Source organism: Hydra viridissima, unplaced genomic scaffold (genome assembly GCF_058129835.1).
Source record: "Hydra viridissima isolate aposymbiotic clone 2 unplaced genomic scaffold, HvirCarnegie_v1 scaffold_12, whole genome shotgun sequence".
In the NCBI taxonomy this organism is placed as follows: Eukaryota; Metazoa; Cnidaria; class Hydrozoa; order Anthoathecata; family Hydridae; genus Hydra; species Hydra viridissima.
Genome location: NW_028324311.1, coordinates 3,867,550 through 3,894,762, shown reverse-complemented (window position 1 = coordinate 3,894,762; position 27,213 = coordinate 3,867,550). Strand labels below are relative to the sequence as shown.

The following is a 27,213-nucleotide window of genomic DNA, read 5'->3' as shown; positions in this document are numbered from 1 at the left end:
AAACATCGAACAATTGGTAAGTAGTTGGCCCGATCCTAATAACCAACTATTAGCTACAGTTGGGCCAACAGTCGGCTATTTAGTTGGTACCGTGAAAAAAACGTAACGCTTTTACCAACACTTAGCCAACTGTTTTTAAACAATTGTTTGCCATTAACGGCCCAACAGTAATAAAACAGTTGGCTAACAGTTGGCACCATTACCGGCCCAACTATATGACTTTTTTTCGCGATTTTTTGAATTCGCTTTTGCACTTAAATTGAAAGTGCAAAAGTTATAAATCATGTTTTGAATATTGCTTAATAACGAAGTATAACTTTGCTTTTTAATATTTAATTTTCTATCTAATAGTGATTGTTTGTATATCAGATTTTACCAGTCAAACAGTACTACTTTCCACACAAAATATTGTATTATTTATAGATAACTTAGTTGAATACACAAAATGAACAAATTTTTTATCATTACACTTTTATTTCCAGACCATTAAAGAAAAATATTTACAAATAAAAAACAAAAAATATTCTATTATTGTAGTTAATATTATTAAAGGTTTGAAATTAATATTGGCAGCTTTAATTAAAAACAATATTTTAAAACACTAGTATTTAAAAACGTGGCGATTTATTAGATAATTATTAATAATAATTAAGAAAAATTAGAATTATAAATAAAATCAAGATAAATAAACTTTTATAAATTTGCAAAAGAAAATGATAACTAAATATTCTTTTCATTGATTAACAGCAACTGATCTTTTATAACCTTGCTTTTCGTCTGTCTATTTATTCGCCCATCTCCTTGATCAATTGCACCCTGAAACCATCCTGAAACGATCGGTTAAATATCTTTAGCCTTGGAATTAAGATACTGAATTCTTACTGTTGCTAAAAGAATAAAATGAAAATAAATTTAAAAACTCAATTTATTTTTTGTTTAAATATAAACTATTTTTAAGTTATTTTTAAGCTCTTATACGTATACTTTGCAAATCGAGAACTACATTAACTGGTTGGCAGTTTTAAAAATATGTGCATATGATAACCGAGAGCAATTAGCTTATAGGTTCAAGAAAAACTTCTATATGCTCTTTAAGAATCATATAGTTGAATACTAATAAATCATGGTTTACATTGGCAATTAACGTCTCTAGTTAACAATAAAATACGGCATTGATAAGTTCAAGTCACCAAGGGAGAATATAATATCTTACAAACTCACAACTAATGACAACACTGGTAATTGTCATAAGTACTAACATATTATATTCTTTCTTAGTGTTGTAAACATATTTTTGTAAATATAATAATACAGTTGACTTTAATAGACTAAAAATTTACATAACTAGTAATACTTACATAGTAAGCACTTTAACACAAAATGATAACATCGTAACTTAATCTTGCCCATTCCAGTAGCTATCATCTTACTTGAAGATCTGTTTAGATTACATAAAATGCTAAAATTTTTAGAAAACGCCATGTTCCCAACACACATCGTATGTATTTTGGACGTTCAACTTTACCGCCAATAGAACGCAGATATTCGACCTAAAAACAAATAATGCTACATATTACAACTTTTTTTATCTAAATTATTTTTTCAAAGGTAAATGAAAATGTAATGCAGTATAATATAACTAAGGTATTATTAAATAACCTTTGATAAATTACAATTATAAGACTTATAAAAAAACTTATCTTTGATCTTATAAAATAATAATTACTAGTTTAAACTCAACCTGTAGACTGCTACAAACATTATAATATAGAAAATAATTTCAAATTACATAGAGAGCCAGCTCAGATTTCATCTGTAGCATAAGGTTAATCCTCTCCAAATCTTCCTTACTTTCCATTGGAAGGCCAGGGGGAACAACAATGTCTTCATTATCCAAAAAACTTTCAACCTCTAAAAACTTATTTTTTTGCTCCAGTTCTGTTAATCTTAACTCCAAAGCTGCTAACTCTCTATAAACATACTTAAATAATTAAATAATATTTCATTGCATTTGAATCTTAATGGAAAACTGGTTTCAAAAACACAATCTAGTTATTAAATTGAAGACATACATGGATGAAGGTGTTATGGAACTCAAATATTTGGAGTTAAAGTTTTAAATATTCATGTTATTTATCCCTGTAGGTAAATTGATTGCTGTAAAAATGGTATTCTAGCACATTTTTGTGCTGTGTTATTAAGGTCACGCGAAAGAGCGTTATTTAAAACCTTTATCTGCATAACAAAGTAGAAATGTGTATTTTTGTAACATGAAATATGTATTTTTTTAAAGCCTTCACCCATTTATGACTTTAATTAAAACACAAATTTTTTTTTTACAAAAAATATAAATAGTTTTCTTTTGTCAATACATGTCAGCATCATAATCAATGTATGTATGCGTAACACATACACAATGTATAACAAGTAGTAAAACAAAAAAAAAACAAATATTTTATCAAAAACCTTTCTTTCCTGATCCCCAAAATTTTGAACAGTTTTCTCATAGTTTTTAGAAGTCGATGTCCCTTTTAATAAAATGCTATAATTATATGCATTATATGAATATGTATACACACACACACACACACACACACACACACACACACACACACACACACACACACACACACATATATATATATAATATAATATAAATGTTATATATGCTTAATATGAAATGTATATGCCATATTGTATATGCAATTGCATATACCATTTATTCATATACTGCATATATTATGTCAATATTGTATATATGGCATATATTTATGCAATATATACAAAATACATACATATAAATTATTTTACTATAACATATATATTAGAATATAACAACTTTTACGCATGCATGTTATATACAGGATGTCTGCCAATATTTTAAGGTGGATTTCCCTGACTTTTTCCTCATATTTTCTTGATCTTCTACCTGTTTTCCTTGATTTAATTTAAAGTTACCCAAATTCAACTTCACAAAAATTGACGTAGAGTTGTTTAGAAAAATGCTCTTCAACTGCAAAAATGTAAACAATAATACAACCTACAATAAATGTATCGAGTATTGATACATTTAATATGGGTTGTATTATTGTTTACATTTTTGCATGTGAAGATTCAAGATTTGCTTGATGCAAGAGAAGTTCATAAAACTATTTGCCAAATAAACTTTTATATTACATGTACTATATACAACTTATTTAAGTTATGTAAGTTTGATGAAGAGCCATTTTCCCTGATTTCTCCCTGATTTTTCTAAAATTCAACCTGATTTCCTAGATTTTTTGCAGATATCTGATTTCCCTAACTTTTCCCTGATTTCACCTGATCTGGCAGACACCCTGTGTGTGTGTGTGTGTATGTATGTATGTATATATATATATATATATATATATATATATATATATATATATATATATATATATATATGTATGTATGTATAAACATACATACATACATACATACATACATACATACATACATACATACATACATACATACATACATACATACATACATACATACATACATACATACATACATACATACATACATACATACATATACATACATAAATACACACATAAACATACTACTATACACGCATATATACATTTTAGCTGTATTTTAACTTTTAATAATAGTTAAAATAGAGCTAAAATGTTTAATACAAATACAACAATGGTGTCATCATAAAGATAAATTAAAAACTCAACCAATGTCAAAAATTATATCTGAATATGTAACTAATGGATAAATGTAAAATATTTGTACTTTCCAGCGTAACGGTTATATTAAGAGGTGTAGGAGAGTTTGAGTTTAAAAGTTTAATTAAGGGGTAAAAAAGGCGTTTGAAAGAAAAGAAATGATAAAAGGCTTCACTTAGACCATGCGACTAATTATTAAAATACATTACGATGGCTCCGCGCAAAATCGGACTATCTGCAATCTCCGCCAAAAACAAAATTGGCATATCTGCAATCTCCGCGTAAAACAAAATTGGACTATCTGCATTTTTTCCAGATACATTTTTGGACTATCTGCGTTTTTCGGGTGCATAAATTTTTGGTGGTGTTTCTTTAAATATTTGAAGTTTTTTATAAAATTCTACAATTTTTTAAATAATAGCGATTATTTAAACATTTATTAATAGCGATTATTTAAACACAAAACCTTGATCATAACTTGATTAAGTTTGTGAGTAATCAAGTAGTTTTAGTTAAGATAAATATGTTAAAAATAACTTATGTTATTGTTAATAATAATATAGCATATGTAACAAAACATTGTTATGTTACATACTAATTGCTAAATTCATCATACATACTTTGTCAATTTTATTTAGCCTTGTTGTTGTGACTAATAAGTTTAGATCAAATTAAATTCTTGTTATGTTATGTTGCAATGTTGTTAAGTGGTCTTTATACAAAGATCTGCATATAAATATATACAGGATGTCTGCGAAATCAGGGAAATGCCAGGGAATTTGGATATCTTCAAAAAAATCAGGGGATTATCAGAGAAATTATGTTAAATTTTAGAAAAATCAGGAAAGATGAGTCTTTATCAAACTTTTATAACTTAAATAAGTTGTATATAGTTCAAGAAATCTAAAAGTTTATTTGGCAGATAGTTTTATGAACTTCTCTTGATATATTTAATGTGGGTTGTATTATTGTTTATATTTTTGCAGTTGAAGAGCATTTTTCTAAACGAGAAATAGGTAAATATCAGGGAAAAGCTAGGGAAATCCAACTTATAATATTGGCAGACACCCTGTGTGTGTGTATATATATATATATATATATATATATATATATATATATATATATATATATATATATATATATATATATATATATATATGTATATATATAAACTATGTTACTGTATTCTATAAATAGAGTGCTCAATGGTCTTAAAGAGCAGAGCAATAATAAATTAGTAAAAACACTTATCTAATTTTTTCTTCCACAACTTGTTTCACCATCAATAAGTAATCAGGAAGGTTAACAAATTAATCATTAGTTAACATGTTATATATTAACCTTATATATTTATAAACTTATCTTTCACCATCACTAGGTTCATCAGACTTCCTGATGAACCTACTGATGGTAAAACAAGCTGTCAAAGAAAAAATTAGATAAGTATTTTTGCTAATTTATATATATATATATATATATATATATATATATATATATATACACATATCACAATAACTTTGTGTATATATAAATATATGTATGTATATATATATACTATACGTGTATATATAAATATATGTATGTATATATATATATGTATATAGATATACAGTGTCTCAAAAAATTATCCGACCAAACAAGTTTTTCCCAAAAAAAAATGTTTACGCTCTAAATTATACTAAAAACAATGAATAGCGATACTTACTTTGTCTGTCATTTTAATTCTATTGGGAATAGTATGTTATTTAGCGTTCATATTTTTTGATTCATGCTTCAGTTGGTTTATTATTTGTCCTAAGAGGAACTTAGTATTGATTAGGCTTGTAAAAAAATTATCCGACCAAGCGATATTTAGGTAAGTTTAATTAATTTTATGTGAAATTCGTTGAAATATTTTAGCAAATTTTTATACAATTAATGAAATTGCATAACAAAAAACTGTTTTTTTGTAGTAAAAAAAAGAAATTATGTATAAAAAAAAGGTTTCTTGCTTTTTTAAGTAAAATGGTGGGAGGTAAACGTCACTGGACTGTTTCTCAGAGAAATTTAGCTGTTGATCTAGTCAATCGGGGTAAAACCAATCGTCAGGTGCAGCAAGAGACTGGAATTCCTCATAATACAGTATCCGACATAATGAAGAAGTATAATTTAATCGGAACAACAGCCACAAAAGAAGGGCAGGGTCGCAAAAAAAAGACTTCTAAGAGTTTTGATAGAAACTTAATTATACAAGTCAAGAAAAATCGCTTCATTTCTGCTCGAAAACTGGCTGAGCAAGCTGAAGAGAATTATGGAATCAAATTATCCCATCAGACAATCAGAAATCGTATCCGAGACCAGGGATTTCAAGGACGACTTGTGCGTAATAAACCATATTTGAGTAAGAAACACATGAAACGAAGATTGGAGTTTGCTAAGAAGTTCAAAAACATGCCGTTAAGTTTCTGGAAAAAGATCCTGTGGAGCGACGAATCGAAATTCAACTTAAAGTCATCTGATGGAGCCCAAAAGGTTTGGAGAAAAGCCGGAGAAGCCTACAAATTAAGCTGCGTGAGAGGAACTGTCAAGTATGGCGGCGGTAACGTGATGGTATGGGGTTCAATGGCTTGGAAGGGTGTCGGAAAACTCCAATTTATTGATACTTTAATGGATCAGGTGCAATACAGAAACATATTAAGGCAAAATTTGAAGTCGTCTGCTCGAAAACTTCGGCTAGGATCTGATTTTACATTTCAGCAAGATAACGATCCCAAGCATAGTGCCACTAAAACCAACGAGTGGTTTGCTGAAAATAATCTTGAGGTCTTGGAATGGCCCGCACAATCACCGGACCTTAATCCCATTGAACATTTGTGAGAAATTTTAGACCGAAAAATTGGAGATCGGTCATTTTCCAAAAAAGACCCTTAAAAGTGGCAATTGAAGAAGCCTGGGAAAAGATTCAACCAGAAGAAACAAAATCTTTAGTTGAATCAATGCCTAGACGTCTAGAAGCTGTAATCCAAGCAAAGGGAGGCCCAACAAAGTATTAAAATAATTGTTTTGTTATATAATAACTTGTTATGAAACAAACAATGTGTTTGGTCGAATATTTTTTTGACAATAAAAAAACGACCTAAGTTCCTTTATTTTAAGACTGAAAACCTTGTGATTCATATTTTACATTAAAATAAATAAAATCTATTTAAAAACATGTTCTTTTATTTTCATTAATCTTGAGTTTAACAAAAAGTCTAAATTTATGAAAATACAGCACTTTTTTTAGGAAAAATATTTAAAAAAATGTTTGGTCGGATAATTTTTTGAGACACTGTATATACATACATATATTTATATATACACATATATATACACACACGCATTTATAAATAAATATATATATATATATATATATATATATATATATATATATATATATATATATATATATATATATATATATATATATATATATATATATATATATATATATATATATATATTGTAACCTAGATCGTAACTAACAAAATTATTGTTATTAACCTATTTTTGTTCATTAAGCAATCAAACTATGTGGAGTTTTCTTTGTTGTCTACTTAAAACCATTCTTTTTTGGAGATGCCACTTAACTGAACACAAACTAGTTAAAAACTCATGCATGAGTATTAAACATTATGGTTTCCAACTTTTCTTAAACTTGGTTTATCAATAATTAGGATCAAAATCAAACTGAACCTAAGGTTCAGTTGGATTTGAGCTCTAAACCATTAAACATTGGTTTAATCAGATGTCACCTCAACTGCAGTGATGATCAAACAATTTTGGTCCAATTATAATTGATAATTTTTTTATATCCAAGACTTTGGGATGTAATGATATATAAAAAAGGGTTGTAATTTTTTTACTATGATAGTAATAACTATGATACAATCAAAAATAGCTGTATTTTTTCTATAAAAGAATAATTACAAAATAACAAAAAACTGCTGTTTTAAATAAACATATCCTTAACTTGCACATTGATCTGAATATCAGGCTTTTATTACTTTTACAGTATACCCAATATAATAAATTATCACATTTGTAATAGACAATATTAATTACTTGAATTTAAATTATAGTCACATTTAGGTAACTTTTAACTTTAGAAATTATAATTTAACATACAAACACAACTTATCTAAAAACATCTATAATTTTGTAGTCCTAACATATTTTTAAGATCTAACATATTTTATTTGACGATACCAATAATACACTTGAATTAATTAATTTTGTAAGCTAAACAAACCAACTTGTTATTTTCACATTTAACCAAAACATGACTGACTGCTATATGCTATATAGTATACCTATATAATATAGATAACACAGTAACACTACTTTTTTTTTTCTGTTGAAAATAGACAAACTTGAAAAACACCAAACAATGTTTCGAATAAGCCTCGTAAAACTGTAAAACGTTTTCTTAATCCAGCAGCATTTTAATTTCAAATTAAATTTGAATACATAAAATTGGTTTTGCGATCAGCTACACTTTGATCAATTCATGATGTGTATACGCTTACTAAGTTCAGACTTGAGATTAAAGTAGATGCAGACTGTTCTTATTTTAGCCGCTAAAATGATGTTCTAAAAATATTGTAAATTTTTCATTTGCATTAACATACCATATGTCATATAACTATTTAAAATAATTACTTCTAAACAAAATCAAATGTGGCAAGTGAAACTTTGTGTTAAAACTTAAACAGATTTATATCTCAGGAATAGATGGAAAATAATGCAATTACTGTCTTCTTATTAACAACTTATTTCATGAGATCTGCCATTTGTAGTGAAATCACATTTTGACAAGGCGCATAATTTCATGCAATAAAAACTTTGAACGCCCGGAGAATGCAGATAGTTCAAAAATAAAGCTGGCGGAAAATGCAGATAGTCCAATTTTGTTTTACGCAGAGATTGCAGATATGCCAATTTTGTTTTTGGCGGAGATTGCAGATAGTCCGATTTTGCGCGGAGCCATCGATTTATAAAACTTACGGGAAACTTTTACGATTCAAAAACACGCGGTACACAGTCGGTTAATGGTTGGCAAGAAATGCCAACAGTTAGCCTACTATAGCCAATACTGGCCCGTCAGTTGGACCAACTAAAGCGTGTTTACAGGGAACAATCGAAGTTTAGTGTAAACAAAAATTGTAAACAAAGTAATAATAGTAATAATAATAATAATAATAATAATAATAATAATAATAATAAGAATAATAAGAATAATAATAATAATAATAATAATAATAATAATAATAATAATAATAATAATAACAACAATAATAATAATAATAATAATAATAATAATAATAATAATAATAACAACAATAATAATAATAATAATAATAATAACAACAATAATAATAATAATAATAATAATAATAATAATAATAATAATAATAATAATAATAATAATAATAATAATAATAATAATAATAACAATAACAACAATAATAATAATAATAATAATAATAATAATAATAATAATAATAATAATAATAATAATAATAATAATAATAATAATAATAATAACAATATTAATAATAATAATAATAATAATAATAATAATAATAATAACAATAATAATAATAATAATAACAATAATAATAATAATAATAATAACAATAATAATAATAATAATAATAATAATAATAATAATAATAATAACAATAATAATAATAATAATAATAATAATAATAATAATAATAATAATAACAATAATAATAATAACAATAATAATAATAATAATAACAATAATAATAATAATAATAATAACAATAATAATAATAACAATAATAATAATAATAATAATAATATAATAATAATAATAATAAAAATAATAATAATAATACCAATAATAATACCAATACCAATAATGATAATAATAATAAAGTTAGATAATTAAAACCATCTACCATCTAGAAAAGTGAAAAGTTTAAAATTAATGATTTATATGAAAATTACCCGCTTAAGAAATTGTTTAAATAAAAAAAAACGTGCATAAAAATTGCTTTTCTAACGCATTGTTGTTGTTTTTTTTAAATAGACGAACAAAGAGCCTATGAAAACCTACGTTTTTGTTTCAAATTAAAAAGAAAACATTAAGAAACAAAATTATTCAAAATTATTTTAAAAAGAAGAAGAAAAAGAAGAGAACTATCTAAAATTGTTAAAGAGACGAAATTAACAGAAAAAAATTCGGTAACCTGTTAAAATTTCATTTCACTTAGTAATATTCGCGAATTTAATTAACCTTATATCAAGCCTTTATTTTCAAGATTTTACTAACTTATTGTTGATTACTTCTATTTTCAGAATATATGATAAAACATTTGCAGTAATGCCCTGGGAAAACTATTTAACTAGCCTCTCCCCTCTCTTTTTGGGGTTCTGGTTATAGTCGCCTGTCCGTATCTTGATTTCAATTTATCCTTCATTTCATTATATTTCAACGTGTTTATATAGCCCTCCCCCCTCACAGCCTGGATGAAATGAGACAAGTAACTATGTAGTTGATTTTCTAATAGCACGTAATAAGCAACATAAAGAAATTTTAAAATCACATCACACTAGAAGAAATTTTTTGAAGTGGCCTGTAGTATGCATTAGTTTTTAAAGAACAGCACTGTAAAGGACCTTTCATTTACGCTTAAAACTTAGTTTTCTTTCTTTTTACCACTTTGAGATTATTTATTGTGCTTAAACTATCCTGGATAATTTAAGAACAAAAATCTTTGGTGACCTTAAAACTGTTCAGCATAAATTTAAAATAATGTACAATAGTCATTTTAAAAAGCCCTTAAGATAGTATTGCTAGCCTAACCTGTTGACTGACAAACACATTTTTACTTTTCTATTACTTAAAGAAAGAACTTTAACACTGTCCATGTTTTTTTGTAAATAGCTGACAAATGACTTTGTCTCTTTCTTTCTCCTCAATATTCATAATTATATCACATTTCGAAATATAAGGGTGTACCACATGTTGATAATTTCAGATCGTCACACTCATCAAATAGTTTCTTTTTTTTATATTGCTATTGCAAACTGGCTGTTAGGTTCTTTGTTTCGTGGCAACAGGTCAATTATAACAGTAGCAGGTAATGCTGCTTCTTATTGTAGGGTATAACGTGATTATTAGCCAACCATTTCTGTCTCTTTGCTTTGAAAAGTTTTGAAATGATTTGCATAACCCCAAAGGCTATTTCATGTTTCTCAAACCATAAAGAAATTTTATTTTTTCATTAAAATTGCACTTGCTTTGATTCAGGGGTTTCAGATTTTTTTTCCAAAAAATGCATTAGAAGTATATTTTAGAAAAAAAAAAAAAGAAGAAAAAAGTCTTGAAATTGTATTGTAAAATTTGCACAAAATGTAAGCCAATTATTATATCACACAAGATTTTTGCAAAAATTATTTCTTAAACACAGTTAAACAATAGAAGTCCAGCGACAAAACTGAAAAAAGTGAAAAACGTGAAAAGGTATCTACTTAAAGAACTAAAAAATCCTAGTCTTATTAAATATCATTCAAATGATAATAAATCATAACTATAAAAATAAAAATAAATCCATGGCGAATCGCAACTTTTCTTGAATTATCAAGTAAAGTTCTTGATCTTTTTTAACCAGACAGTCACGGAGCTTAATTTGAATTTTTAGAGCCAAACATTAGGTTTGTCGCACTAAATTTAAAAAAAATTGTTTAGAAAGTTATATTAGGAGGAAGGAAAAGAAAGAGGGAGAAAGGGTTGGGAATGTGAAGAACCTTATTGAGACCGCATTCCAAAACTTTGAAATACTATTTGTAAGAGTTAAATAAGTAGAGGTTAAAAAAAAACAACAATAAAATGGTAAAAAAACAAAACAAAACAAAAAAAACCCCAAACTTTATAAATATCTTTTACTCACAATATAAATATTTTCGTAGTCTTTTTAAAACATTTCTTATAAAAATACATTTCATTTTTAAATAGTATGCTAAAAAATATATATGCACAACTTAAACATTGATTCTTTTTATTTAACATCCACATCGCTATTTACAAAAAAGGAAATTAAATCAAGAGGACCGCATATCGATTCTTTTGTTTATATATTAAAAAATTTCTGAGACTAACTATAAGATCTGATTGTTTAAACCCTTAATGGACTTCGTCATCAGTCCTTTTTAAATTTACTGGAAGTTCATTTACAGAAAACAAGGAAGAATCAAAAGAAGAATGCTCATCTTGACATAACGGTTTGTTGGTCGGGTTAAAAAAAGTACCACCATCAGTTAACTTTTTTCTAGATTGCTTCTCTGGATTCTTATGTAAAATCTGTTCACTATGTAAAACGTCGTCGGGGTAGCTTTTACCATTATTTTCTAAACTAGTTGGTTTGATGCTTTGTATGCGTAAATTTTTGACGTCACTTGACTTTTCACGTCCGAGATAATTATTCATCAAATCGTTGCTGGTTTCAACATTTATTTTACTGTCTAAGACGTTGTTTTTGCTAATGAACCGACTGCTTGTCCTATCGTTTGTTAATTTATCATTAATTTTTTTATTACTCCTCAAATTGTTGGATAGGCTAATGTTTGTTTCAGATCTTTTTTCCTCTTCACTAGACACTTGAACTTTATCCATTGCTTCCTTTTTAGCTTTCAACTTTCGAAATATATCACTTCTTTCTCTTTTTACAGCTTCCCTGAAATGCAACAAATTTTGTCAAATCAAGTCGAAGCGAAAGCTTACTACTTAATAAAATAAAAAGCGACAAATACACACACTTTTTTAACGAAATTCTTCATTTGCACGCGATTTGAAGTTTCTAAAAAAACATACCTGATCTGAGTGACAGCATTTTCTCGCATGCTTTTAATATGTTCCATAACATCGCAATTGATCTGCTCAATAGTTTGCAAGTAATATGAACGAATATTCTCAACTCCTTCGACATTTTTCTTAAATAAAAATTGAATTCTGACATTTAAATGTTTGTTATTTAAATCTAACAAGTACAAGCGAGACAATTTATTAAAAAAAAAGAAAAAAAAAATTTTACAAAAGTATGCAACAAATCAACTATATATAAGCTATAAACTATATAAAGCTTTTAACGTACTGTATCTAACATTCCTTTTTTGTATGCTTCTTTAACACGATCCTCCCATATTAAATCACCTTCATCGCTTCGTTTAACATATCTTTGCTTGTTTACTTCATCTCTGAGTCTCATTGTTTCATACTGCTCGATCGTAGAGCGCTCTTTATCAAGTCGCGATTGCCATTCAGCTTCCAGAGCTCGCATTTCTTGCTTATGGATGGAGGCCATATTTGCGACAACCTTTTCAAAATTAAAATTTTGTTTTTAAGAAGATTATTTAACAGTTTTAATTTAATTTTTCTCGAAAAATACCCCCGTCCCGACTGAAAAAAATAGTGTATGTATATATACATATATATATACAAGCACCTCTTCTAATCGCGTCTTCTCGCCAAGATATACTTTAATTTCTTTATTTTTCTCTTCATTTTCTTTACTCAGCGATTCTTCAAGCTGCGCTAAGCTACTTTCATATTTTTGCCTTTGTTGAACAAACAGTTCCTCGTGTTTCCTCTGAAGAATTTTTTCATTCATTGAGTACTCTTCTTTCAAATTTTGCTGTGTTGATAAAAAAAAAATCATAGTCCGATCAAATTTATTATCACATACGCCCACACCGACACCCAGACTTTTAAACAAAGGGTTAAGAAAAAGTAAATTGATACATTAGTCAATATAAAAATAACTTCATAATTTCAAATAATTTGATCAAGTTAATTCCTTTTTGTTAATTAGTAATGGCTACTTCCTAACTGCAGCACAGGTGCAGAAACAAGGAACAAATGGCAAAGGTCGTTTTTTCTGATATTATTGAATAAAATTTTTCCTTTCTCTGAAGAGAATCTTTTGCAGTTTTCTGTTTAATTAACTGAATTTTAAAACATTTTAATTACCGTGGTGTGACCTAACAAAGTCCTATGTTTTAAGAAAGTCCTAATTTAAGAAATCTCAAATTTTGTATAAATAAAATAAACATTTAGAGAAAAAAATTTAGTTATTTTATCTAACTAGATATCTAGTTAAAACAATTAAGTTATTTTCTGTAAATGTTTCTTTTTTATATACGAAATTTGTAATTTCTTAAATTAGGACTTTCTTAAAGCATAGGACTTTGTCAGGTCACACTACGGTATGTATTTTTCATAAAAATAAAAAAAATGCTAAATAAAAAAAAAAAGTGGTAAAACTCGAAATAGAAGCAGCGAATACCAGATTTATTTAAATTTATTCCTGAGTTTGAAGATGTTGATATTAAGCATGCAGTTCATCAACTTGTTTACCTATATTAAAGTATTGGAAATCTGTTAACTGTACTGTCAAAAGTTGAATGATGGAACCAATACAAATAGATGTGGTTGAAAACCAGTTAAATTCGTTGATACTTCTATAAAACTAAAAAGTGTATCTGGCTTGTTTGAATCTCATTCATCCAATAAATTACTTTTTGCTATTAGTAAGAAATTAAGAGATGAATCTAATGCTATGAATCTAATGTTGAAGGTTTCAAATAATTCAAATACACAGATAAAGCAACTAAATATCCAGCAGATGAAGCTCTGGCCTTAATACTTGATCTCCATTTCACTAAATCTTCCTATCAATCATATCCTATCAAAAATCAATTGATCAGAAGTGGAGCCTCAGAGAAAGAACACAACATTTATTCGACTTACAATTATGTTAGGGATGCAAAGTTAAAAATATTGCTCTGCAAATGTAACAGAAGAAGACTATTCAGCTTCAGTTCCTTTGAAGGATTTAATGATTTATACTTTGCAAAGAATCTGTGCAGTTCAAGAATCTATACTGAGGGACATGATTATGAAAAGCAATAAAAATAATGCACTCATGTTTTAAGCTGGCTTTGATAGTGTTACTAGCAAAAGTATTTATAAACAAATTTTATCAGAATTTGACCTGAACAGAAATTTTAAATATGAAGGATCATTATTCATTACCTACATAGTTCCATTGAATTTGTGTGGATTTAAGGACAGCAATGAAAAAATGCCTATTAGGAGAAATCAGAAGCCATCGTCCACAGCCTACTAAAGACCCTAAAGATTTGCATAAAAGAAGGAGTCCAAGGAATCTGTGCTTGAAGAAGATGATTACATTGAAAGTGAGATAGAAGGCTTAAATATGATTGCAATTGATGTTTGTCAAGAATGCACTTCTCTTCAATCTCCATTTAAAGTGAAGTGCATTACTAAACTAACAACCATTGATGTAAAGATTCAAAGTATATTATCTGGAGCATTAACTCATCCCAATCTTGTTTAGTGTGTGGAGAGTCTCACCAAAAATATGAACAGTCTTAATCTTATTAATAAAGAATATAATCACAGAGAACTCAATTATAGTCTTTCCAGTCTCCATGCCTGGATATGATTTTTTAAGATGACTTTGCACACTGCATACAAAAAAGAAAACAGGAAAGTGCCAATCAGGATTTAAGGAAGACAGAGAAAATGTATCTATGACATTACTTATAGGACAAGAAATACATCACTTATAGAAATACATTACTTATAGACATTATATAAATACATTACATTACATACATTATAGACATTATATAAATACGTATATAAATACATTACTTAAGAAATACATTACTTATAGACAAAAAAAACTTTTTTTAGACTTTTTCTTGAGAGTATTGAAGTACTGAAAATAAAAAGACAAAAAAAGAAAGAAAAAAAAAACATTTGGATCACAATTTAGAGCATTTGGCAGGTGATAGGTTTAAATAGCCAAATTAAAAATCTTTATAGTAAAATATTATTATATATGAAACAACAAAATCAGATCTGAGTGGGCATATCTGGAAGAACATTAAAGATATGAGAATCGGAGTTGGCTTCACCTTACTCTGACTTTGCCCTAATTAACCATCAGTAACAGTACAAGCAATTTCCACACACTAGTTTAGAGATCTAATATTACAGCCCTGAATAAAATGATATCTTTTTTAAAAAAAGTTAATAAAATATGCAACTCATATTTCTTAGGAACAATAAAAATATTTGTTTTAAAATTTTTAAGGATAGCAAGATAGAAAAAATAATGAGCAGAGAAAAAAAGTCTAATAAGTCACCAGCTGTATATATTCAATATAATGAGCAGAATTCAAAAATATTTTCTTCATAATTTTTCGTAAAACTGATAAACAAATACATGCATGCATGCATGCATACCTACCTACCTACCTACCTACCTACCTACCTACCTACCTACCTACCTACCTACCTACCTACCTACCTACCTACCTACCTACCTACCTACCTACCTTTCCTGTATAAAAATTTGAACATTTTTAAAAAAAATTTTATAATAATTTTGTACCATTTTTGTAACTTTATAAATAGGTCCATCATGATTTTACCATTAACCTAATAATTTACATTATTAATTGAAATGCTAACTGGGAAATTATGAAATTATCTTGTAATAACTACAAATATTAAATTCTTCACCACTAAAAGTGATCTTTTCTCCTCCTCTTCGGCAAGCCACTTTCGTTTCATTTCACTGATCTTTTCTAACTTTTGTCGAAATCCTTGCTTTAAATCTTTGATAATGACATCATACTCTGCCCTAATTGTTGCAATTTTGTGCAAATTATCTTTCTCTGACTGATGTTGAACTTCGTTGAGTAAACGTTCTTTTAAAAACATCCCTTCTGCTTTTATTTGCTCTTCACGGAGTTTATCACAGTCTTCCTGATATTTTTTCTAAGTTAAGAGACAAAAAAAAAAATAAAAAAAAATAGAAACAAATGTTTTTGTAGAAAAATAGCATAAAAATAAATACAACATTTTGAAAAACTACAGCTTTATGACAGACCTTTCCATTTTTCCTGTTGGGTTAAAATTTTGAATGCAAGAAATTAAAAAACTTACCTAAAAACTGTAATTCCTAATAACAGTTAAAAGAGCATATGTGAAATATTATATTTAAAATGACACAAGTTGAAAAAATTTTAATTATTTATTTAAAAAATATGAGATTAGAAAAAATACTCTTTGGAAAATTTGGAAAAAGTTATTCTGTTTGAAAATTTAAATATTATACCTTTTCCAATAGCACAGCTGATTGAATTTTCCCCTCAGTTTCAGCTTTTAAGTTGTCAATCTCTTCTTTTGCTATTTCTTTCTCTAGCATCAGCTGTTCTTCCAATTTCTTAATCATATTTTTTAGGTCTGCAATTTGCTTTTGATATTGATAGATTTTTTCATTGCTTAATTCTTTTAACTCAAGCAACTCTTTGCGAAGACTGCTAATCTGATGATCTCTATCCATAACTGTATTCTTCAACTTATCATATTCTTCTGATATACTATCTAATTCTTTTTTGTAATTTGTTTCCTTGATATGCCAGACTTTTTCTTTAGATTTTATTATTGTACCAAGCTTTTCTTCTAATGCAGGTAACACATGCTGATGGACTTCTTTTTCCTCTAAATTATCTCGATACCCTTTTTTAAATATTTCTTGTGTGAAGCAGTTTCTAGACATGGCACTTAGCTGTTCTTGCAGTGTTTTAACTAAGAGAGTTAACTCTTCTTCTTTCTGCTTCCATATCAACTCTTTGTTTTTCCAAACTTGAAGAGCATTTTGATTGACATCATTCTCAACATTACTTTGAAGTATCTCTTCTAAAAGTACAGAAGATTGACTTTTATCCACATCTGATTTAAAAACAGTGTTTTGGGTAATTTTGATTTGATCACCTCTTTGAATTGTATTTTCAAGGTCAGCATTATAAGCTTCTAAATTTTTTGCTGCAGATGAAAGTTGTGACTTCAGAGACAGAATCTCTTGATTTGCATTTTCTAAGTTCTAAAAAAAAGAATGATAATAATTTAATAATAAATTTAAACACTTCAAGAATATTAATAAAACTTCATGCATAATGTCAATAATTGTAATTTAAAATAATATAATTATTGTGATGTAGGAAACCATTAAAAAATGAATTTGAAAATCTCCTACTAACCTAAAAACTAAAAAAAAAAAAGAAAGGGGAACCTGTTGCAACTCTTTAACTTCTATTTCTTGTTGAACTTTTATACCACTTAACATAGTGATGATCTCACTTCTATTAGCCTGCTCCCATGCTACTTTGGCAGAATTAAGTTTGATATCAAAAGCACTCTGCAAAGAGTATTTAAACACATTTACACCTTAAAAGATGTTGGGACTGGGAAATGGTGGAAACCAGAATAAATATAAACTTGCATAAAAATTTTAAAAACTTGTATATATATAAAAATATAAGATTTATATATAAATATATAGATAAAGGGCGCAAAGTAAAAACAAGAAATATTTTCAGTTTTTTCAGATTTCTTAGAATTGTTTTTTGGGAATAATACAAATAATAAGTTATTTTCTGTATTGAAGCCTAAAAACAAGGACAGTTGAAATAATAACGTGTTATGCAACTATCCTGACACAAGGTTAAGTATTTTAAGTTGAGTATAAAACTAGAGTGATAATATTTTATAAATCTTTTATACCTGCTGCTCAGATGACCATTCATCTTTTATTTGTTTAATTAATGATCCAGTCTCAGAGTGCTGATTCATCAACCATTCAACTCTTGCTGCATCAACTGCTTTTTTGATTTCTGTTTCTTGCTGACTTTTATATTCATTTAAAAAATCAATTTTTGCCAAAGAAACTGCATTTTGAATGAGAATCTCTTGCTCCTTTGTGTATTCTTCTTGCCATTTTAACTTAGATGCTTCAATATCTTCCATATGTTGATTATTTAGCTTATCCTGCAAGTGTAAAATATGTTCTTGATGTTCCATTTTTAGCTTAGTTTCTAACTCAATCAATGCCAATTCTTTTTCTCTGCTTAGTTCTTCAGTGAGATGGTGTTCAGAAGATTTCATATCATCACACAGTCTGTTATATTCCTCCTGTGTATATAACAGCTCCCCATTTAAACGATCTATTTGATTGCTCAGCATGGATATTTTTTGTTGATGCATATCAGTTAATTCTTTTCTTAAATTTTCCTTAGCATCATCAACTAAACGCATTAAGGCATTACTTTGTTTTTCTAAAGCATTCAACTTATCTTTATCAAAGTTTTTTACCATTTCAACCATATTTTTTTTAAGCTCTAAATTTTCTTTCTCTAAAGACTCCAATTTCATGTTAAACTCAACAGCAGCTGTCTGAAGCTCTTTACTTTTGCACTCAAGATCATTTTGTAAACTTTTGCAACCCACACATGACTTTGGATCAGTAAGAATTTCTAAAGATCTATTTATAGCTTTGCTTGCAAACTCATGTTCTTTTGATGTGTTACTTTTTATTTCAGATTTTAACTTTAATGCAGCTATTTCATCATGAAGAATTTTGATTTCTTGTCGCTTTTCATGATTAGAATTTAATGCTTTGATCAGTTCATTTCGGATTGTGCTGTCATCATTTGTTTTGCCATTAGATCTCTTTTGTGATTCATCTAATAATTTATCTCTAAAAAAAATGTCAAAATTTTCAAATAACTTTTTAGATGTCTATATTACATGGTTTAACAATAATGACCTAACTTCTAATAATAGAAACAATTCATTTAGCTAGCTTATATATTTCATTTAAATCCTTTAATACCACACTAAATTTCTTGCAAAAATCTTTAATGAGATGTTTTATGATATAATGCTTTGTTAAAACCACAATATTGGGATTCCACCAAAAAAAAGAGAAGAGAAACTTTAAAAACTCTATCAAAAAATAATTTTTTTGAGGTGTAAACATTGTGATACTATAGTAAATAAAGAAATGTGTTGGATTTTATAAGTTTGATTTATTAAAATGGTAAGTTATGTCTATGTCTTTGAAAGTGAAAACAAAAACCTGCCAAATGAAAAAAAGTTCTTTTTGTTGCTTAACCATCACAAAATCTGCAAAAAAAATTTCATCACTTTTAGTCTGTGTTTACTCACACTTATACAATTTTATGATAAAACAAAACAAAACAAAAAATCATAACGCAAAAAGAAAGGCTATCTGTGATCTCCTTCAGGTCCAAAAGCCTAATTTCTAAGGTCAAGTCTAGAATTTAAGAGTAGGGTAAAAGTAACTCAAATATCTGCAAAATTATAAACTTATTTGTGATTTTTCTAAAGAAGACCATTTCAAAGGCTCAGTTAGTCTTTTTTTAAAAAACAGCTCAAAATTGACCCATACATGACACACCAGGTAAATAAATAGAATAAATAAAATTTATTTGTAGAAATCTCTTGATAGCTCAGCTTCTATCTTATATGTAAGTTTTAATAGGTAAATTCTTTGGGTTATTCCATGCACTATTTTTCTTTTCAGTCAAAATCATTATAACCTAGATTTGAGGTTTTTGCATTTTTCTTCTAATATTTTATTCAATAGGAGTTTACCTTTTTAAGTTTATTTTCTCTGATTTTGTTATTGGAAATAAGTTTTAACAATGTCTTGCATCATGAAAGCCAAAGTACTATAAATTTTTATTCTATGATTACCAGACAGTAATGCTAACATAAAGTTGAAACTATTATTTGAAAATTGATTTTACGCTACTTTTGTAATTTTTCAATTCTCAATTTTATTTTTTTGTTACACAAAGTAACTGATAGAGCTTTCAAAGTAATAAGCAATCAAAACATGATATCCTAATTATACTATATTGTAAAATGTAAGTAATTGTTTTGCTCTGCTTTATTTATACATGCATGCATACATACATACATACATACATACATACATACATACATACATACATACATACATACATACATACATACATACATACATACATACATAGTACATATCATACTGAGTTTTTTAAAGTTTTTATTCATTTTCACCTTAAAAATCAAGCCAGAAACATTCCAGACTTAAAAATAACAATTAAATACATAGTTTCAACTCACAATTAAGTATTACTTTTATTTTGAATTTGTTATTTTATCTGAACTTTAAAAGACCACAAAAAATATTTCAAATTTTATATTTTTGAAAACTTATATGGCAAATTTTATTTCTTTCTATTCTAAGACCATGGCCATTAAGATGGCTAATAAGATTACTTATCAACTCAATTGTAAAATTATTTACTAGAAATTATGAAAAGGTTACAGTTTTACATGAGGATTTTCAAACAATCATGATATTGCTCAATGGTTCTTTCAGAATGCAGAGAAGACTGCTGGAACTCTCCAACTGGGTGTCAACATCATTAAGATGTTGCATGTTATTTTATGCACATTATCATTAGGATATCTTATTGATTCATCATGATTTAGAGACTAATGCATCTGAGAAGCTGAATGATAAGTGAATGATATTAAAGGTATCACATGCCAGAGAGCCTGCACTGAATTATTATTCAAGGGTGGCAAGCATGGCTGCCAAGAGGGGGGGTTGGACAGGGAAGATTACTGGGGCTTTGTGTGCCTACATATAATTTTTTAAAGTAATTTTTAAAAGATTTAAATAGTTTTGACTTTTAAAAGGTTCGATTAACTTTTATTTTTAATTTTCAATGACCAGAGCACGCTTCTTTTGGTCCTGGGTATATAATTGATCATAATGAGGGCCTCTTAAGAAAACTTCCTTGGGGGCCTGAAATTTCTCTCGGCTGCTATGGTGGCAAGTGAAATGATTTTCAGAGAACCTTTAACTTAAAATTTACAAAAGTATATTCACTTAAAAATCATTTTAAAAAGCAACCTTTATACCTGGAAAAAATAGAATTGCCTGTTTTAGTTTCATGGAATTCATTTAAGTTAAATTTAACTGAAAACACATTAAAAAAAACACAGGAATGAAAAATTCATTAAAAAAAAAGAGCATATTTAGGTCTTGCTTATATCTCCTATGTTTTATTTTGCAGAATTAATTGAAGATGCATTGTTTTATTTTGCAGAATTAGTTGAAGATTTCAGTCTTTAAAACAAGTTTTATGGCATGGAAGTATTTATGTAATATTTAATAGAAAAATAAAATGAACTGAAGGTCAGAAATAACTGTGTCATGGTATTGTGCTTTATCCGCTGATTTGCAAAGTTTATTTAAATAAAATATCTATTAAATTAATGTTTTTAGTTTAAATTTAAAAAAGAACTGAAGTATATACTAAACTTAGAGAATGTGTTGAAATACAGTGCAATTAGCTAGAGAAATCAGCTGGGAAATAATCATTAAAATCAAGCACTCAGGTAAAAAATTGTTTGTTTTACAAGATACATTCAGCAACCTCAATGGTACTGTTCCATTTTGGCCAAAATGAGATTCAAAATAGGAATGGAAAGAGTATAAGCAAATGGTAAAACATTTCAGCCAAAGTAAAATACTTTGAATCTGTACTTATTAATATTAGTAATAATATCTGCTTGAAAAAAAACCTAAAATACTAGAGTTTTAATTTGAAACCACTTTTTGTGTATAATATTTATTTCAGGACACTATGTATACAAAAACTATTTACAATTTATTGGTTACACCAGGAAAAAGAACAGCAGTCAAATATCTTTACTTGTTTTTTGAATATAATCTGTGGCAGATAATGCAAGAAACAAAAAAAGAACAAGAATTTGTGACAAAATTAAAAAATAAGAGAGATCATTTGTAATAGCATAAGTTGATTTCTATACACCAAATAAATGTTGTTTTTATTTTTTAGCATATAAATACAAATTAACTTAATAAAAATTAACACCCACTTTTAAAAACAAATTTTTGAAACAAAAGCTTCACAGCAATGAAAAAATTAACTTATTACCTTGAGATTGGAGTTTTAAAACCAAGTTTGTCTCTCCCCATGATTGCAGTAGCAGCATTAAGAGGTGTTGAAGACATGTAATTCAACGCAGGATCTAATTTTAAAGCAACCTCAAACATTTTTAAATGTTCCTCCAAATCAGCATTATGTTTTGAAAGCATTTCAAGATCCTTTTCTAAACTCTTCACTTTTTTTTCTTCATTAGAAAGACGATTTCTCAAAATACCAATCTCACTACTCTAATTATAAAAAAATGTTATAGCAAAAAAAATCATTCAATAAAACATTAAATACAATAAAATGTCACAAATTTTGGAACAAAGTGTCTAATATATTTTATATGCAAACTTTCACAAATTTTTACAACAATTTTTTTTTTACTTAAAAACTTAATGTTAATGTAAACTTAAAGTTAATGTAAATTTATAGATATAATATTGTACTACTACTATACTACTATAGATATAATATTGTACTACTATAAAATTGTAATTAACATTCTACTCCATCCTAATCATAACATCCTACTATTTATAGTTAACATTCAAGTATTGTATGCTCAATAAACCAAATTTAAACAGCCGATGTTTTCTATTTTCACATAGTCCCATGTATATTGAGTTTTTAACTTAAAGCCATTTTCAGTTGTTTTTTTTTTGTGTAAAATTTTATCTTTTTATAAATAGAATGCTTTTGTTAGCCAAGTATCAATGACTCCTGCAACTCCAAGAAGTTGTTTCAACAAATTCAAGTGTGAGAAATGCAATCTGATGAACTTGGCTGTAGATTCTCAACTTACAAGGACATGCATAGTAATCAAACAAAGTAATCCTTTTTATAAAGTAAAATTTACTAACATTATAGTTAATATTACCAGAAGAGTTGCTCAAGCTAATGCTTGTTTATAAAGGCAGTTAAAAAAATAAGCTACCATTATAAAAAAATTTATTCTGTTTTATCAAGATAAGCTAGTTTTTATATTTAAAACAAATAAATGTCCTGTAAATTATTAATGTCCAGGAACAGACTGATAGAAAATAAAAAACCATTCCCCATGAGTGATTACTGCATGTAGATATATTTTCATTTATTTTCAGAAACTGCTTTCCAATTATTTGAGAAAATATTTTTTCTTGGTTTTATTAATAAAATCAAGCACTTAAAGAATCAAGAATCAAGAATTTTATTCAAAGAATCTTGTTGAATACTAATTTTATCAGTTATTTGATTTGACACAATTTAATGTTTTATTCAACTTTAAAATACTTTTAATTGTGGTGTTCCCCACACCACAATCAGTGGGCCACCTAATATTATGTGTGGAAAAAAGTTCTTGTGGCTTTTTTTAAAAAAATGAAGAAATCCAATCCCATCCTAATAAATGGATGATAGTGGTTGCTTCTAAAACCAATTAACTAAATAGTATACAATTATTTATCTCCTAGCATTTACTCTCAGGGAAACTTATCACATTTGGTCAAAATTTTACCAGATCAGATTTGGCATTAGCTATTTCAAAATTATTTAATATTTCATGAAAATTTTTTTTGGTGGAGTGTCATATAGTTAACAGATAACAAACTTTAAATTTCAAAAGAAATGGAAGTCAGATAGATTAAATAAAACAAACAAAAAAACAACTTCTTTAAACTAAATGGTCATTTACATCACATCAATAAAAGAATGGGAAGTGTTGCACATGCACAAAAAAGGCTTCAATAATTAGAGGAACTCTTACTCTAATTAAATAAAGAAAAAAAATTTAATAAAAATCTTTTGTTTTGATAATTTTGATTTATCATCAAAAAACTAGATCAATGTAATAAAAAACTTTCTGGACACACTGTGTAAAATTAAAAAAAGGTTAATTTATAAATGTATAAAAAAAAAATCTTTAAAATAACTGCTGAGATTGATAACATAGACCTTACCGAGGAATTTGAATCCAAAAGTTCTTTATATCTATTAAGGTCCTCAGTCTAAAAAAATATTAAAAATGTAGTATTAAAATTTAGTTGATCATGTTGTGAATGTAGGGAAATTTGCAATTGACATGACATTAGTTGAATTAGAATGAGTTATGAAATAAATTTTTATATTTGTGCAAGGTATGTCTTAACCGAACAATTGCCTTTTTGAATTGCTTATCTTTTATGAAGGGTTAGCTTTAAGCTATTGATTCATATTCTTTATTTGAATTTACTTTACAATTAAAATTCAATATTAGCTTAAAATTGTCTTTTAAAGTAACTTTTATGCGTGACTATTTTTTTATACATTTTTTATATAATTAATATTGATGACAATGGTTTTTTATTTTTTAGTTTCTTCACCAGTTTTTAACTTTTATATTTTATTTCATGGTGAGCGTATACATTAGGCTTATGTTGCACTGCACAAATGCATGTTACTGCATCTAGTTCAATCTGCTTTCCAATTATTTTATCTCAGTAATGCAGGCACAAATCCTATTAACCTATGTATTTTCTGTACATTACAAATCTACTGATATGCAATCATAGACATCAATTATTACAAAAAGATCATTTATATTAAATAAATATGGAATTTCGACACCAAATCAAAGATTGGAGTTTAGTAATTCTAATTCATTAAATTTTAAGAAAATTTTATTGTTAATTTTAGTAGTTTAAATTAACATACATGTTAACCAGGTTCTTCAACAATGTAATGGCTGTTTTCTAAATCAACTTTTTAATGTTAGAAATATATTGAATGCAGAAAAATTGAATTTTAAATTCCCAAAATTTAATGATAGAGGTTATATGCAAAAAATAAAGTGTTGCCTTTTATATAAGTACTTTGTTATTTCTAAAACTGGACTTTACTCAACATAAGCTCTAGAACTCCTCATGCATAATAAAGTTCATAATTTTGATATATTTTTTGTCACAACAGTAACAATTTAAACCATTTTTACTTGCACATTACGAAGCTACTATGTTTGTTCTAAAATAAAAGTTTGAGTTACTTAAAAATCCATATAAAATCCAAACCTTCCATGCTAAGTTTTGTTGCAAAGTATCAATTTTTTCTTTTAAAGATAATATTTCCTCCTCATGTTTTTCTCTCAAAGTAGCTAGCATACTTTCATGATGTGCTCGAGTTCTTGATAATGACTCTGTTTGGTGGAGTTCTCGTATTTGTATCTGTAATGCATCTATTGTAGAATCCGACACAAAGAGCTTCTCATTTGCTTCTTCCAGCTGATTTGTTAGCAATTTGCATTGCTCATGCTCACTTTGAATCTGATCCTGAAGACTCTTTGTCTCATGTTTTTGGTCTTGAATGACAGCATTTAGCTGACTGATACTTATTCTTAAACCTTCCATTTCAGCTAAAAGAAAAACATCATAAAAACTCATTGATAAAGGTGGAAAGTAATAGAAAAAAACAACACCAAGAATTGCAATCACAAAAATCATGTCACAACTTATATGCCACCAAAATAAAATACTTGAGCTCATTGTTAACTTATGCTGCAAGACTCTTATTTCTTTCTGCTTTGCTTCTTCTTTTTCATTTAAGTCTTTTTGTAATTCTTCTATTTTTCTGCCTCTGGCTTGATAGAGAATCTCTAACTGTTCCCTACTTTTTTTAGGTAAATATTCAGTATTATTGCTGTTGACATTTACAAAGTTTTCAGCATTATTATTCAATTCAGCCATATAGAGATTTTGTTGCTGAAAAGGATAAGGATCTTTTTGCATTTCTAAATATTCCTCACTCAACCCAAAAGTAAAACCGTTTTCACTTTTTTTACTTTCTTTTTGATAATCCTTTTTTAATCTATTATGAGGAGAATGTCTTGCATGTTCATTTTCATCTTGGTTTGTAAAAACATGTGATGTAAAAGAGGCATCCTCTAGAAGATAGTCATCATCAAGCTCATTATCAAGAAAAGCTTTCAACTAAAAATAAATGAAAAAGGTATTTGTAAATTTAAGAAAAACAAAATAAAATTTTTTATGAAACTTAAAGAACATATAAACTAACTTCTTCTTGCTGATGAGCATCTTCTATATCTAATTCTTCCTCATCATCATCCTAAAAAACCGTTTATAATATACCATTATTGATGCTGTTCACAAATCTTGCACCAATATCAACTGTGGTTGATGCTATTATCAAACTTAGCAACAATATTAACAATAATCAGAAGGCTTATAAACCCAAATTAATAAGAACCATGAATGACTACCTGAGGATTAAAATCAATGTGACTGAACATGACACTCATTTTCTTTTTATTTCTTTTTTCTTCACCTTACTTTTTGGCTAAACTTTTTATATTTTCATTTCTTTAAATAAAAAAGAACAGTAACACATCAATGAATACTTGGTAATTGCTTTAAAAATAAAAACTGATAAACAAAAAATGTGAGTAACTTTTTCCTTCTAGAATTCTTACTAAAATACAAAAAAACATCAAACAAGTTCAATTAATCTTTTTTGTTCAAATATATAGTTACATTTATATTTTCAGTTTATAAAATGACTTATTATGAATATATATAAATATATCATGTAAATAATTATATACTATAGCATAGAAACAAATGACATAAAGCATTTCTAACAT

The 27,213-nt window shown here is 27.3% G+C and overlaps 2 protein-coding genes and 1 pseudogene across 5 annotated transcripts; 1 reads left to right on the top strand and 2 right to left on the bottom strand.

The window, feature by feature from the left end:
* Positions 1 to 27,213, top strand: part of LOC149880836 (uncharacterized) — a 331,517-nt pseudogene that overhangs the window by 230,475 nt on the left and 73,829 nt on the right.
* On the bottom strand, positions 596 to 8,846 carry LOC149880848 (uncharacterized). Of its 2 annotated transcripts, none has more exons than XM_090068470.1 (5): positions 8,730 to 8,846; positions 2,467 to 2,528; positions 1,790 to 1,970; positions 1,359 to 1,550; positions 596 to 887 (listed from the first exon to the last, which is right to left on the bottom strand). In XM_090068470.1, the coding sequence occupies exons 2-4, from the start codon at positions 2,505 to 2,507 to the stop codon at positions 1,443 to 1,445; spliced, it is 330 nt and encodes a 109-aa protein (XP_089924596.1). In that variant the 5' UTR covers positions 2,508 to 2,528; positions 8,730 to 8,846; the 3' UTR covers positions 596 to 887; positions 1,359 to 1,442. The 2 variants fall into 2 exon arrangements, with proteins under 2 accessions (XP_089924596.1, XP_089924595.1); XM_090068469.1 differs by lacking the exon at positions 8,730 to 8,846 and adding an exon at positions 3,194 to 3,930 and having other exon boundaries at positions 597 to 887; positions 2,467 to 3,040.
* Positions 11,626 to 26,936, bottom strand: LOC149880847 (uncharacterized). Of its 3 annotated transcripts, XM_090068779.1 has the most exons (15): positions 26,833 to 26,936; positions 26,628 to 26,678; positions 26,089 to 26,542; positions 25,628 to 25,968; positions 24,542 to 24,589; positions 22,611 to 22,849; positions 18,355 to 19,327; positions 17,864 to 17,989; positions 17,566 to 17,674; positions 16,907 to 17,490; positions 16,309 to 16,566; positions 13,199 to 13,387; positions 12,848 to 13,069; positions 12,568 to 12,686; positions 11,626 to 12,430 (listed from the first exon to the last, which is right to left on the bottom strand). In XM_090068779.1, exons 1-15 carry the CDS (start codon positions 26,869 to 26,871, stop codon positions 11,881 to 11,883), a joined length of 4,302 nt encoding a protein of 1,433 aa, XP_089924905.1. In that variant the 5' UTR covers positions 26,872 to 26,936; the 3' UTR covers positions 11,626 to 11,880. The 3 variants fall into 3 exon arrangements, with proteins under 3 accessions (XP_089924905.1, XP_089924904.1, XP_089924903.1); XM_090068778.1 differs by having other exon boundaries at positions 16,907 to 17,674; XM_090068777.1 differs by having other exon boundaries at positions 16,907 to 17,674; positions 25,628 to 26,542.

What these genes read in the sequence shown, in the direction of transcription:
- LOC149880848 (XM_090068470.1), bottom strand. Translation starts at nt 2,507, where the DNA reads ATGAGAAAACTGTTCAAAATTTTGGGGATCAGGAAAGAAAG. An exon ending in TTGGGGATCAGGAAAGAAAG is followed by an intron (nt 1,971 to 2,466) that starts GTTTTTGATAAA and finishes GTATGTTTATAG; the next exon opens with AGAGTTAGCAGCTTTGGAGT. An exon ending in AATCTGAGCTGGCTCTCTAT is followed by an intron (nt 1,551 to 1,789) that starts GTAATTTGAAAT and finishes ATTTGTTTTTAG; the next exon opens with GTCGAATATCTGCGTTCTAT.
- LOC149880847 (XM_090068777.1), bottom strand. Translation starts at nt 26,871, where the DNA reads ATGAGTGTCATGTTCAGTCACATTGATTTTAATCCTCAG. An exon ending in AATGGTCATCTGAGCAGCAG is followed by an intron (nt 17,990 to 18,354) that starts GTATAAAAGATT and finishes TACTCTTTGCAG; the next exon opens with AGTGCTTTTGATATCAAACT. An exon ending in AATGCTGTCACTCAGATCAG is followed by an intron (nt 12,431 to 12,567) that starts GTATGTTTTTTT and finishes GTTGCATTTCAG; the next exon opens with GGAAGCTGTAAAAAGAGAAA.